Source organism: Meleagris gallopavo, chromosome 1 (genome assembly GCF_000146605.3).
Source record: "Meleagris gallopavo isolate NT-WF06-2002-E0010 breed Aviagen turkey brand Nicholas breeding stock chromosome 1, Turkey_5.1, whole genome shotgun sequence".
Classification (NCBI taxonomy): Eukaryota; Metazoa; Chordata; class Aves; order Galliformes; family Phasianidae; genus Meleagris; species Meleagris gallopavo.
The window spans coordinates 110,588,942-110,604,568 of record NC_015011.2 but is presented as its reverse complement, the minus strand read 5'-3'; the positions used below and the strand labels follow the sequence as shown (position 1 = coordinate 110,604,568).

Sequence of the window (15,627 nt, the reverse complement as noted above, 5' to 3'; positions counted from 1 at the left end):
TCAACACCTCTGCTAACCTGCAGGAAAGCTGCACAGTTAGGATTGGTGCTAGCCATCCCCAGCAGCTCCTGTGACACCCCCTGCTTTGCCTGGATGCATCTACACACAGCACAAGAGACAGATTTCAGCTGGGTTTAATTATGGTTTTGTCTTGGGCCTCCCTCAATAGTGCCCATGAATGGGTACATGGCCATGACAGGTTTTGTGAGGCAAGCTGTGCTCTGTATCCACTGGCATGTACTCATCACTCACTGCACTTATGCTACTACACAGCTATCCAAAATTGAATGCCCAAACCCCACCTTTGGATGACCCCCCCCCCCCTCTTTGAGGTTCATAAAGTTTCCCAAAGGACAAAATGATCACAATGACATTTAGTCACAGCTGACATGGGCCAAATTCAAAACAGAAATCTCACTATTGGCTGCATATACCAGCAACAAGTTTTAAACAAATAGTCCCAGTGGGTTTTATTTAAAATTTCAATACTGAGCAATCGGTTGTTGGGTGATGTTTTTGTTGTTTTTTTTTTTTCTTTTTACAGACAATCACGCATTGCCTTACCATATGAAAACACAGTTATACTCCTTCATTTTTTTAAGTGAAATGTCTTTTTTTTTTTTTTTTTTTTTTTTTTTCCCCACGGGCGAAACCAGCTTACAAATTCCTGAGTTTATACTGCACTTAACACAGTCTCCCTTCTCCCTTCTTGGATTTTGAGCTGTTTACAACATGCTGGCAATATGCATCCTTTCCCTTAATGTCAGATGTAGCAAACTTCATTTCAGTACAGTGAATTAAGACCTCTATTGCATTGGTTTGGAATAGATGCAAGGACTCAAGACCTGGAAGGCTTGAAATAATAGCTTTCCTCTTGTGGCTGGTCATTTATGAAGTATCTTTTGTGTTTCCTGTATTAAGGGAAAAAATCTTTAACATCACTTTTATCAAGAGCTCGATGGGAAACGTGAAATGAGGAAATCCTAGTCTAAACTCTGTTTAAACTGCAAACTTTCTTGAAGAAACATTCCCCTGAAAGACACTGTTCTTTTAGTTAGTCCAATATAATGTACGGTATGTACAAAAGTCCCTACTTGAGAGAGAGAGAGATGTATATGTATATAGATGTGGAATGCATTCACTTTTCTGTGTTCACAAACATTTTAATGGTGATATGTCTTTAATCTGTTTCTGGCACCAAAATGTCTTTGTTCATCATCCATTTTTGTCACTCAGATTTATCTGTGAAGAGCTAGCAGGAAAAAGAGAAGAAGGACTTTTCTTGTTGAATAGTTCCCTATTGGAATTCTCAGCCAGCAATATAAAGTTGCTAATGTGTTGGGTACAACATGAAATCCTTTATTATAATCATGTATTCCTCGGAGTAGGTAAGTCAATAATTATAGGTGGATTTAGTGGCTGGTAATTCACAGTGCACACAGAAGCATTCACGTAGGTAGTAGTTCCATCAGCCATGACACCATAACCTACGAAAAAAGAAGAGCTCTAATTACTCTTATTATTCACTCTTTAAATCATTTTTATTATTTACCTTTATCACATAACAATGATGAGTGGCACATTTATTACTCAGAAGATATTTAAAATTTACCTTAATGCAAAATGCGAAAGTCTCTTGGATGAATACCATCTTTGTTCTACATAGAACATGTAGAACATTCTGCCATGTAGCATAAGAAAAGAAAAACTGACCCTCACTAGATAGAGGCTATCATCTCTGGCAGCCTGCCCCTCAAACCTCCTTATAAACATTGGTATTTCTCTTTGAAAAGCTTTTTTCTTCAAAACTCCCCAGTTTTATAAGGGATGGGAAGACAGAGCTTAGACAGTTTTAGCACTAAAAAAAAAAAAAAATACTTCATTTAGATTTGCAGACATCCATAGTTTGGGCAATTTTTCTTCTTCTACCTTTTTTCTCCATGCTGTGTTGTACATATTTTAAGCAACTGATGGAGAAAAAGGATGATGTGACCAAGGGGAGGATGTATGCATATACACATGGTTGGGATTGGTCTCTGTAGGAACCTCTCCCCATGTGTTTGATCTTGATGACTAATTTCAATAAAATTTGATGGAAAGATTGTAAAATGTCAGCCCAGGAAGAGAAAAATGACTTCATTAATACATTCTCTGACAGACAAGGTGAATTCCCCCCCAGACACTGTAACATTTCCATAGGAGAAAACACTTCCAGAATGTCTTACCAGTAGGGAAAAAGTTTTAACTACATCTCATGTCTGTCTAGACATTCAAGACATTCTCAGAGCTAAATCTGCAGGAAATCAAACTTCCAGTTCTTAAGCTTGTAGAAATGCAGTGAAATGCTGTCTGAAAAGCTGAAGAAAAAGCCCTTGGACTGAAAATTAAACACACTGTCCACTATCAAAAATATTTTCATGTATGTCTAAGAGAAAGCATGAAAGCATGAGCTTGATAACACTATAGCTTCATGTTGGAAACTTTCATTAAACTAAATGCAAGTATTATGATCAATATCATGAAATGCATTCACAGTCTGAAACACATGATTTTGTGAAAATCACCTAGTGGAAGTCTTTTGTACTAACAACCAATCTTACTATTAATAAAGTTAATAGTGAAACATATTCACTGCTACAAGGGCTGCTCCTATTTTATTATGCTGGTGCACAACGTCAGAGGCAGGTGATGGTGGTATGGCAGTAAAGGTGGAACCTTCCCAACAATATTCCATTACATTGTATGACATGGCAGCAGAGGGGCAGTCTGACAAAATGGCATCTGACATGAAAGTGCAGATGAAGGGAAGGTGTGCCACCGAATTCCTCAAAGTGGAAAAAAATGGTACCCACTGACAATCATTAACATTTCCTGGACATTTATGGAAACCAAACAGTAGATGTGAGCACAGTGAGGTGGTGGGTGGTGCATTTCAGCAGTGGTGACAGTGATGTGAAAGACAAACCACGTTCCAGATGGCCATGAAGATTTTTATGAGTGCAGCACGCAGGCTCTTGTTCACTGCTGGCAAAAATGCATAGCTAATGGTGGTGACTGTGTTAGAAAATAGAGTCTTGTAGCTGAGAATTTGCTCTATCACATAATGTTATTGTGCTCTTTGTACCAGTTTTAGTTTCCATGGAAATAAAATGGAGGCATTATTTTCAGAGCGACCTACGTGCACTGAGTTAAACTCTTGCTCTCCTGGGTACATAGGATCCTAGTTTTTTTCTGAAAGCAATTTCATGTCTTACAGAAATAATGTCAATTGTAGCACTTACAAACAAAGATCCAGTAGCCAAATAGCTTTCTTTTTTGTTCCTTAAAATACCCTGAAAAATGCAGTGACTCCCCATGGAAAAGTCACATCATAATTAGGGTGTAGGGAGGGAAGAAAACTCTGTCAGGTTCCTGTCACAGACATTTCTTTACATCATGTGCTGTTTGCCACAGAACAATTGTCCTGTGTAAAACAGAGGCTGCACCAAGGACAGTCTGCATTGCTGCTGGGACTTTCTGTCTCCTCAGCTACACATTTGGAGAGAACAAAATAAGTTTGCTAGTACATTCTTTTTGCTGGAAGATTCATCACACTACAGTCTTCACTCTTTCCTTACTGCCAGCAGAGTTTTCTTGGGCTTGACCTCCACCAAGCGTTGGCTGTAATTGGCAAAGCAGTATTTCAGCTGGAGCCCCTGCCAGGCTTCTCATCACCACCACGTCAATCAGCAGCAAGGCCATGTGCAGAGGTATTTTTTGGCAGAGACAGCTGTGCAGAGGGGGAATAGGGAAGAAACATTTCTTCTAAGCATATCTTCCTCCCGGATGTTCAGTAAATGACTGCTGCAGATGTAGCTATGCCAGTCAGGGGAGGAACTCATCTGTTCAAATCATGCATTCTCTCTACAAAGAGCAGCTTCGTTTGCACAGCCTGTCTGCAGTGGGAATTCTCCTCTGCAGAGAGTTGCCATCCCACTGCAAAACAGGCTATGCAGCTTCCCATTTGTTTTCTCTAAATTATGGTAGTTAATGGGAAGAGTACCTTGTTTCTGTGTTCTGATACCTCCCGTGCCAACTTATTAATCCACATGATATACCATTCTGTGGAGGTGCCACTCATTTCACTTGGGAGCCAAAGTTGGGCTTGGTCTTAGCAGATGTGATTTTGTTTATCTGCCTGAAGCTTCTTGGCTCACTAACTGTTTGCCTACCTCCCCTGCAACTCACTTGGCCTATTTCTGAAAAGACAATGAGTTTGAATTGTAGTCACCAGCTCTCTTGTACAGATTCTCAAAGCCTGCTGTAACAGCAAGATGTTAGGAAAAAATATTGCCTATGTATTGCTTGTTTGCTCTGTACTTTTAACAGCAATTTGGACGTTAACAGGTCAGCACAGATGAGAAAAGAGAATGAACTTCATTCCTGCCCTCTAAAATAATGATCTCAGTGTCTTCTCTGTCAATTTTACATCACCACACCACTCTTAACCTAGCAGGGTCAAGTCTCCAAGCAGAAAGTCCGAGTGGGACTTTTTGTGAAAGGCAACAATTCTTCACAAAAGCAGAAGTATCAGAGTGCCAGATACTCCAGTTTTTCCATTTGCTCATTCGTACACTTCTGAAACCCACAGATATCCTACACTGAAGTCCGGAGCAATCTCAGAAGCAAAAACTGGCAGTTGTGGAGCACCTCTTCCTGCCAATCGGTTAACACTGCCAAGAGCTAAGTAGCTAATAATACGTGCTGACATGCCGATGGGCACATTTCTGCACAGCCCAGTGGTTTCTTTTGGTGGGGGCATGCTTGAAGACTTACTGCCTCTGTATGTGTGCTGGACAGACTCCTCTGGAGCAGAGGGCATCTACCATACCCTTTGCCTGGAGACAAACTCCTGCTGTTCCTGAATTCAGCAGCACACATTTGTTAACATTTATTGACTTTGTGAAGAGAACTTATTTTTTCCAGTTAAAAATCAGTCAAGAGAAATGTCGTGTTTTGTCCGGCTACAAAATGTTTCCCCTGCCAAAGTACATAAATACATGAATAAGCATCTTGTACTTCTGCACAAGTCAGTGGTGATATGCTCTTCATTTTAAATTCATAAACTTTTATTGTCCAATCTTAAAGAATAAGCTTCAGAAGTACCCCCTAAAGAACTCTCACCTATTTTAAAAACACAGAAACAGAGACACAAAGAACTTGTGTGAATTACCTTAAGTCACAGAGAGTTTCAGCAGAGGAAAATACAATCTATCGATCTTAATATTTAGTCCCTTTCTGCAACTACTGCACTCGTGTTATTTTAAAACTCACAGTAAGCCTTACTGTGAAGAAGGCATCACTCTATTTTATAGATGAAGAAACTAAAAGAGAAGCTGAAGTACAAATATTGAAATGTAAGTATCAGCCAATTTAATCTGCATATTTGCAGCTAAATAAGCATCTGAATTTCAAAAGTGCTACTTCAGACATTCAAGTTTAAAAATACTGGTTAAAACAGACAAGTTCTGTGCTTGTGGGTTTCAAGTACATACAGAAAGAAATGTTTTCTGACCTTCATGGATATGTCCAAACACATGAAGCCTTGGCTGTATTCGTCTCTGGACTGTGTTCAGCAGCTCTACACATCCTACCCGTTGCATTTTCTTAGGTACCCAATCTAGAAAACCTTTGGAAAAGAACGGAAAGCTTTAAAAGACAGATTATTTGCAAAGCTGTACTGCTGTAGTATTCAAAAAGATTTCTGAGATTTAATGTCTCATGGCCTCTCATAAGCAGTCAGAGGAACTGACGTGGAAAAAAATGGTGTTTGCCTTGGTAAGTAGAAGAGGAAAGAAGGAAACATAAAAGCTCATCTGAAGAAACTGGACTACGATAACTCTTGCCAATAATTTTTCAAGGGAAAAAAATTACTGCAATCAAAGCATTTTTTTGCACTGCCGTTAGCAGGAAAACTCAGTGCTTCACCTATTCTTCTTTCTTTAAGAGACTGATGATTAAAGAGCTGCATATCCAAAGTGAGTCTCTAAAGTTAAACACCTAAATCAACACTTAGCTGTTTAAATCCAGCCCTAGGATGTAGTTATTGAAACGGAACACTTCAACCAATGTAATGAATTTGTGTGACTAATGATAAAACGACGTTGTTTTCACACTAACTCTTATGTTAGTGGAACTGAGGTGAGGAACCCAGACCATATCTAAGAGCATCCTCAAGTAGAATCAATTTAAGGGCTTCAGATAGCAAAAGAAACTTAGCCTTTGTGCAGCAGATACATTTGTAAGTGCTGTATTTACTCCCATAGATGCGTATAAAAATGCACTTTTTATGAAACAAAATGAGACAAAAATGTATATCAACTTGTTTCTCTGTCTATAAATTTGCTGCCAGCTGAAGTGTGTAGCTTCCTTCACAGCTGTATAAGAAGGATGTTATTGTGTTGGAGGCTTTGGAAGAAACTCCTCTTGCTTCCTTTCCATTGTTCGGTCATTTTTGATCAGGCTCAAATTTGGAAACGTGAAAAATACCATTGTTCTGTTTTTCTTTATTTGTACTGGTACTCTCACTGCATGCCTGTCATAGTTCTGCATCTCTGACTTAGACTGCTGCAACAGCAGGAATATACTGTGCTTTTGAGAAAACTGTTGTCAGTCAGGGAGGTGCAGAGTCTGGACCTGGTTTTCATATGTTTACTTTTGAGGTGCAATCAAGCATGGCTAAGTAGTATCTAAGCAGCTGGCTTAAAAGGCCAGAAGTGTAGTATTCAAGCTCTTGGAAAAGCTTTCAGCTTTACTGGAGCTTCAGAGTAGGTTCACACATGGAAAAATACCTCTTCAGATACCAGTGCCTGGAAACTGAGCTCAGTGGGCTTATCAAAATGATAGAAATTTGCTCTGCTATCACAGTCGTGAACTAGGTGTCACATAGTGGACGCTGGCTCCTAATTTATTCAGATCTCTTTGAAGATGCTGCTTGGCAGCCAATGACGGGATGTACAAAGAGAAAGCCAGCTGAATTACAGACAGAGCAGGTCAATGACCCAATACACTTCAAAATTCATTGTAGGAAATAACAACCGTTTAAGATGTCGCAGTGAAACCGCAGTTCTTCAGGAATTCAGTTCACGGTTTTTTTCAGAGGAAACATGTTATAACTTTGGGCTTTTTTACTTCAACGATTTGAAACAGTTAATTGTCAGAAAGTCTGTGGTGAACATAAAGGAAAAAGTATTTCCACTTCAAAAACTTCACAAACAAAAATCCATAAAATTAACTTCTCCATTAAATTAAGCATTATTTATGTTGAACATGTTTTTGTTTACATGCATTATCACCCTTCTGAAGCTTTCCCATATGTTAGCAGCTTATTATGTACACCTGACTACACAAACTAAGAATAATTGATTACACCTAGCTAACAATTAGAGATCATTTTAGGGTTTTTTTTAATGTTTGGTTACTTTAAACAGGTTTCTGCAGCTGTCAGGAAAGTATAAATCTTTGTCACAGACAATCAAGCAGACAGCTAGAAATGAAGACTTAAGGGTGAAATTAAATTAAAAACAAAAAAAAAGAAGTGAACTTCTGAAGAGGAAAGAATCATAAAGGAAGATCTTTGGGAGTCAGGAAAAGGACTTTCAAAGTTACACTACACATAAAACTAACAAAAAATGCTGATTTAGAAATCAGCATTAATGCTTGTAAAGCACCATATTTTATAAGCTCTGGGAAAAAAAAGATTATATCTTCGTTAGAAACAAAGAAATCCATAAACTCTTAATGTTGCTTCTGCATCTAAATCATGGGCAAATTTAAATCTATGTAATAATGTAGTATTAATTAGCTTAGGAGGATGCATGGTTTTTGGAAGTGAAGGAATAAGAAAGCAGCAGAGAAAATGAATAACAGACAGAATTTAGGCAGCCGTGCTGGGAAAAAAAAAAAAATTGAGTTTGCAAGAGAACTGATTGCTTTACGTGATCATTAGGAACAGCTCTGATCTTGCTATCTGAGATCAGAACAACAGTAATCAGCTTTCTGGTTAAAATAATTAGCTTGGAGGGTCAAGGAAAATCTCCCATACTGTCTGTGGACAAAGCTACACATTAAGGAGGCTCTGTAAGTTGGGCATAGTGCTAATTTCTTTTGAAGTGTCATGTATTTGTTGCCATGAGTGTTAGGGACGCCAACAGCTGATGTTCTCAGGCAAAGCGTTCTGTGCTATGAATGTATCAATACAAAAAATACAAAGATATGTGAACTTGAAAAAAGGAAAATCCTTGGAGGATAGCTGAAGCTTATTTTTATCATTAACAATAATAATATTAATAATAACAAAAACAAGTGGCTAAACTAGCTCAGTGCCTGAAACTGAGTGGTATGAAACTTGCTCTCTACCTTCAAACAAAGGATTTCAAACAGGGATACAAGGATATTAGGAAGAGCTGAAGGCTCTTTAAAAATGGTTTTTAAAGTGCTGACATTCCTGAAGAAATTTCAGAAACATGAAAGTTATGAACAAGACAGTGTCAAAGATCTACTGTTACAATGCAAGCCTTGGATCTACATAGTGATTATCTCCGTTACTAATCATTTAGAGAAGATATATCAAGGCCTATACAACTCATTTCTGCCATCCACTTTTATGAGGCAGATCCAGGTTATGAGCAGTCTGTGACACGGCATGAGACTCCAGTTTGGTGGAGCAGCAGCACACTAGCCTGCTCTGTGAGAAACCGAGCTTGCAAAGCAGCCCTTTCACCAGGATTAGTGAGCAGTGGAATGCAAACATGTCTTTCTATAGGAAACAACAAAACACAAACCCTTTGGACACTTTCTCCTCCAGATTTTGAAAGAGAAGGAGAAAAGGTGGGAGACGAGAGGATTTTGGCTTCAGAAAATTGAAAAATGAAGAGAATCTAAAGGTTTAAAGGAACCAACTGCCTTCATCTTACATAAAGCACTATTCTGCAGTAAGAGGCAGCAAAACATTTCAGTACATGCTTCACATCCATATCCAGTTATTAGTGAGAGTTAAATACATATAAGCATTAGACATATCTTGCTATCTGTTAGATTTGTTGACAAATGTGTTAAAAAACAAAGCTTTTACTGTATCTGGACAAGTTTCTGTGATAACTTCATTTCAATAACACAGACCATTTCACTGTTATCTGAGAAGGTAAAAAATTTCTCCCATCTTGCTTTGTATCATCAATATGTTTATTACTTGTAAAACACAAATGCAAAACTGTTTCTTGCAGGCCTGTTAGTGTTACTGTATTGTATTAAAAATAGGCAATTAACCCTATCCAAAGACAGGCCAACTACCACGGCATTTGGGTTTGTGAGGCAGGAGATAAATCAAGTCAGCATGCAAATCCATGTAGATAGGGGGGATGCTGATGCAGGTGAGGGAGAATGATGGTGCTACAAAATAATCCTGCATTGCTCTCCAAGACTGCTCCATGCTTCAAGCCAACTGATTTCACCAACCAGCGGCACAGTGGGCAGATGCACAGGAAAACTGGACCTCACTTACTTATAAAGCTTATTAAGACCCAATTTATTAAGACTTTATTTTTGTAGCCATTATTTAATTCCTTACCATAAGTTGTCAGTAATCACAAAACATAAACCTGAGCTGAAGTTCTGGTGCTGCTGACATCGGAAAGGAGTTACTTTTGACTTTCGTAAGTCAGGTTTCCTCTCTTTGTCTAAGGATAGCCAACAGTTACTGTATAATCATTTGAAATTCACAGCTAACAGCACTAGTATTTTCTTACCGAGAGGTGGTCCATGTGTTATAAGAATATCTATCCCATCTGGAATAAGGTTCCACTTCTCTAATAGTGCTTGGCCTCGTGGAAGATTAAAGCCCCAGCCATAAAACCAAGGTTGCCTGCCAAAAGAGGAGGAGAATGTCTTCAGTGCTACTTCCATGTATGGTTACCTAATTAAAATATGGTGATTAACTTTCTATTAGCATGGAATCTGGAGACACAAATAGCATTCATTTTTTGTGTGTGTGTGTGTGTACAGTGAAACTCTCTTTCTGTACAACCAATGTTATATAACTTGTGTGGAATACCCACATAGCCCTTAACAGATTCAGTGGCAGTACACAGTACAATGTTCACAGCATTGTTCTAACCAAGTATACAGTAACTCTTACAACAGCTGAGTACCAAAACCCCCACCTACAGATTTGCATGAGAGATTCTCATGGTATCTAGAAGCACACCTGCCTCAGACAGCTAGGTATGGTAAGTGTTCCGCATTCACTCCCATCACGTTTGAGTTGTAGCCCACCATCACTTGAGCAGGGTCAGAACCCAGCACAACCACGAATCCTACTCAGAAGAGAGTAGGAGACATCACCTATGCTGTTTCATTTCTCCAGTTGGAAGCATCCCATCAGAACAACACTGCTACTTTTCTTATATATATATATATAATTTTTTTCTGTTTTTTGGTATGTGGAGTGGCTTTTAAGATGCTATCTATTCAGGATTTCTTAACATAAGGACATTTACTCTTTTTAAAATGTTGTCATAGAGCGGCTCATCATTGAGCAGTGGGACTGTAACACTTCCAGTCAGAACACAATTCATCTGTTCCTTAGTGTCCCATTGATTAAAAAACTGTATTTCATGGCAATTATATCACAGTGGTAAATTACGTCTTGCTGACTATATTCTAATTCTAGACCATAAAATTGAAGGGTTAGTTTTAGGTTGGAGTTTTTAAATAATTTTTTGACTGACATGTTCTGGCCATATCCATATTTGGAGAACAACAAACAGACTGCTGTGATTTAATAAGGTTTATGATAATTGCAGCGTTGGTGTTTATAAATACATACACATAAACCAGAGCTCACTTTGAGATGTTACTTTGTTGAAGAAAGCTTTACACTCCCTTGCTGCATCAAAAGACAGAAAGAAATCTTTTAAACAAATTCTCTGAACTATATTTTACATCATGTATGGCAAAGACAAAAGAAAATGCCCATGAAGCTATTATTCATCCTGTCCCATTACTGATGCTTGACTAACATTTCAAAAATTAGCACGTCTGCAATCTTCATGATGATATATTTTCCTCTTTTCCTTTCGGAAAGCTGCAAAGCACATGTCTATTGAAAACAGCTTAAAATCTAGAGCTGGATAAAATATAAAGCGATGTGGCTTACCAACAGGAAGAAAAGAAAATTCTGGTAAAAAGAAAAGCAGAAGGGGACTTTTCCATTCTTTCTTCTACAGATAAAAAAAGCCCCAGCTTTTCTAGAGAGGTGACCAAAGGCCCTGGGTGCCCATGGCTAGGAGAGAGCTCACCTTCCAGCTCCTCATCACACAGCATCCTGGATAGCCAGGTGTCCCAGGGAGAAAAAAAAAAGGAAGAAACAAAAACAAACAAACAAACAAAAACAAACAAACAAAAAAAACAGCTTGGTACATCTGCCACTGAGACCAGAAGCATATCTCAGCCATTGGAAGTTGTAATGGGGGTGGTGAAGCTGTGTGAAGAAGAGATGCTAAGAGCAGCACCAATGGAGCAGAAACATTGTTCTGAGCCAGGTGGCTCAGACCAGGGTCTGAGATACCCGCGCAATTCAAACCCCACATTTCTGGTTAGCTGTTCAGCTTCCAGCATGGTTTCCTCCTAGCAGGAACACAAACCGGCCCACAGAACATGACTTCTCCCTTCCTACTGCTGTGGTGATCACTCATGGTCTATTCACTGCCTTATTTTGCAGTAACTAACTTTGGTGTGCAACACTGCCACACAAACCAAATTCAGGCCTGGGAAGACTGATCCTTATGCTTGGCTCATAACTGAGAGAAAAGGAGTGTTTTTGTCGCACAGAAATGCTGTTAAAATAAAAGAAACCAGAGCCTGCAAGGTGCTCAGATGTTCCAGAAGTGGAAGGCTTTATAAAAATACACAGAGGTTAGGTTTTTTCCAAACTCCCCATCCCTGCCTTGGAATCACACTTCAAGCCTTTCCTGACAAGCAGCTTCCTTCACTAAGATGAACATACTCAACTATCTGGCAAACTGTATTAAGGCCCAGAGCAAGTTTTCCAGTCACTAACAGAAAATACTCGCAAGGGCAATCAAGAGGCAAGCGTGGCGTCAGTCAGTCAATCCTTCTTCAGTCTTCAGTCACAGCTGAGACGCAGGAGAACACAGTCCCCATGTCCCCAAGGGATGCAGGGTCAGGATGTGTCCCACAGCCTGTGGCCTGCTGGGCACAGAGGAACTGACTGCTCCCTTGTAAAGAACCCAAGAAGAAAGATCAATATTTGCCAAAGAAGAGAAGGTCAGCAACCTCCAGAATCATTATTTTAAGCACACAATGAAGCATTTATAAAGAGAAATAATCGTGACCGTCACAGGTCGCGACAACACAATTTAATCCCGCTGAAATCCAAACGACTACGAATGGCACCATGCAGACGCGAGGGCCTCAACCTGTCCCTCCTAGGCCCAGCCCGTACATCGAGGCTTGTTAAGAGCCCGTTTCCCCTTATGAATAGGCATGATCTGCTTATTAAGATCCGCAGCACTTTCCCTGTCCCTGCCTCCCTTTGTGCCGGCAGCGCGCCCACCCGAGCTGCGGGGCTGTAAGTTATGCATGCTGGAGCTGTTCTTTTGTGAAGGGAAAATGTTCGAACTTGCCTGATTTGCCATTATGCTGTCTTTTGTGACAATCCCAAGATCGAAAGAAATGGACGAAGTGTTTGAGGCAAAAATCTGAAGTCCCAGGAAGGATTCAAGTGGAAGATAGTAGAGTGCTTTATTTAAGAGAAGGAAGAAAAATCACGCACTTCAGTGCCCCCACCCCCAAAGCCAAACCATCTTTATACGCACACAAGGATTTTATAAACCCCCAGGTCCCCTCTTCTGACAATTTATTGCAGAACAGCTATCAAAGTTTCAGAGTAGGAACAAAAAATTTCCTCAAATACCTACTAACAAGTCTGTGACCTGGATGTCATGCACAGACAACTTGGTCTAAGATTTCCATTTATGATGGTACCTGAAAGCAAATCTGAAGTCTTAGTATCAAGCACAAAATTTCCAGATCCCCTTATTAGTATTTGCTGATGAAAAGCATAATGTTTTTATAATTATTTTTCAATATTGGTTCACATTTTATAAAGAAAATGCTATACTGTATGTTATTGAAGAGAAAACCTCCTATTCTCAAAAACAACAACCAAAAAAAACATATTTGGCAATTAAAGACATACATCATGAATGTAATTCACCTCTGAAATGCTCATGTGTAGAAATGTACTTTGATTTAGGTCTTATCTTCGTACATGGAACAGTTGCAGTCTCTCCATTTCCTACTGAAATTCAACAGCATTATTATTATGATAAAAATAATAATTGTCTACACATAAGACTCTCAGGGGAAAATATATTGGAAGTGAATTTGTTTACAGCACAATTAACCTTATGTTAAAAACATATGAACAAGTTTTACAGGTCAAATAATCCACCATACAAAAAGGGCTGAATTATCAGAATTTGTGCTAGCAGTCGGATGTTGCTTTATGTACTGAATTTCTATCTTTCTGTTCTAAAGTAACCATTGGAATAATTTTCTTACAGAATGATAGTTGCTATGACAACCATAGCAAATTTTCCTTTTCTGAAACAGATGTCTCATTTAGTTGAAAATTAGAATGTGAAAAACCCATGGGAAAAATTAATTCAAACTTTAACAGAACACTGACTACAATGTAATCTCTTATAGGTTAACCCCTTAACATCTCCCTACACTCTTATAGTAACCTTCTCATAAATACTAATTAAACCAATTTAACCTCTTATGAATGACCTTCTTAGCTATCATTAGCACTTTAGTTGTCTTTGAAAGGAGCAATTCTGTTACAATAATAACTGAAAAAAGTCATATAAAAAAAAAGAGTGGTCAAACATATTACCATCTTAATTATTTATTACTTTTCCTTCTTTTATTCAGCTACTACTGGAAAGAGCTACTGTGTAGTCCAAGAATTCTTTTGTCATTTAAATGGGGCATAACTTAGTTTTACATGTGATTTACTGTAAAGGGCAGTGATGCACTACGAAGACTTGACCTGTAATTTATGTGAACACTGAAGGTTTTCAATTTTCAAACCACTGGTATACATCTCAATCTGCTCATCAGACATACAAGGGAATACAGAACAGGATACTTGACTGGCAAAAAACTATCTACGTACATGCATTTTTCTACTGCATGCAACAAGATGGTAAATCTCCATTACCTTGATTCTATTTAAACGTTTTAACTTAAAGAACAGATTTTTTCCTTTCTCTGCATGGTACTCAGTCATAAACTACAAATGACCATGGAAAACAGCCAGTGGGCAGTTAGAAAAAATACTCAAAGCACAGCATCATCCTTAGTGCCTGCAGAGTGCAAGCCACAAAAAGAACTTCAGGGCTGCAAGATTTACAGCAGTAGCTCCAGCTAGGCTGTCCGGTTGCTTAAGACAAATCCTGCCACCAGTAGGCACGCAATTACTCTTGTTGACTTCAAGGGAAAACTCCCTTACAGAGTCCAAAATCCACAGAGAACTATGGGTGGTAACAGACCCAATAGCCATTAGCATATCAAAGGGAGCAGTGGGCAACATCTTGTGTACACCTGAATAGCAAAAAATACATAACTAGAACACAATCATTACAGATTCTCATTTTTATAAAGCTTCCTACAGACAGCCTTTTTGCAGCTGAAAGGCAAAATCTCAAACTAGACTTCCTTCACTTACAAAATAAATTTCAGTGGTTCATGAACGCATGCAACTTGTTTCAGACTTTTTTCCACAACAGTTGTTCCTCTTGTAGGAAAATAAGCAGATAGTGGCCAGTGCCTGTAAAGAAGCTCAGTGAGAAAAGAATGGACCAAATCCTCTCCCCTCTGCTCCCTCATTGCAATTGTAGAGCCACACATAAACAGAATCTTTCCTGCTCTTGATTTAACCTGTTACTTCTCACTACAGATCTGAGAACAGGGATATACACTAATGTCTATACCATATACCTTCCTTATCTGTTTGTAGTTCATATCCTTCATATTTTCACATCACTGCACTAGTTGAATTTAATCAATCTCTTTAAATGTCTATTTAGCCTTTCCTCAGTAACTATCCAGTTCATTATTTTGGCTGCTTTTCACTGTTTTCTCTCCACCTAAGAATTCAAAAAAGGTCACCTTTTTTTGTGTGTGTGAATATGTGCATGCGTTTGGCACCAGTTGTTTTTTACATTTAAAGGAGTTATGAATTAGCATTGTTCTGTCCTTTTTTTTTTCCCCTCTTACACAAAAGAGGACCATTTAAATCAGACAGGAGCCAAAGGAGCAATTGGACCACTGATGCTTGCAGGGACAAGCGAGGCATGTTTGTCTGTAGGCTCTCAACAAGCGCTCATTATTATGGCATCTGCTATATTAACAGTATAACAGAGATGTGAAAAAAAATGGATTTCAGAAGTTAGGAGGTAACTCACATCACAACCAGCTTTCACGTGAAAGTGACAAGGGCGGTACATTTTCAGAGGAGAGGTATGAGAGCAGTGTATGGAAAGGATTAAATTATGCAAA

General features: G+C 38.8%; 1 protein-coding gene across 1 annotated transcript; it reads right to left on the bottom strand.

Moving 5' to 3' along the window:
• Positions 1-269: 269 nt before the first annotated feature.
• On the bottom strand, positions 270-9,957 carry LOC100543133 (metallophosphoesterase domain-containing protein 1-like). Its single transcript, XM_031557121.1, has 3 exons — positions 9,786-9,957; positions 5,555-5,668; positions 270-1,487 (listed from the first exon to the last, which is right to left on the bottom strand). Exons 1-3 carry the CDS (start codon positions 9,940-9,942, stop codon positions 1,369-1,371), a joined length of 390 nt encoding a protein of 129 aa, XP_031412981.1. The 5' UTR covers positions 9,943-9,957; the 3' UTR covers positions 270-1,368.
• Between the last annotated feature and the right edge of the window lie 5,670 nt (positions 9,958-15,627).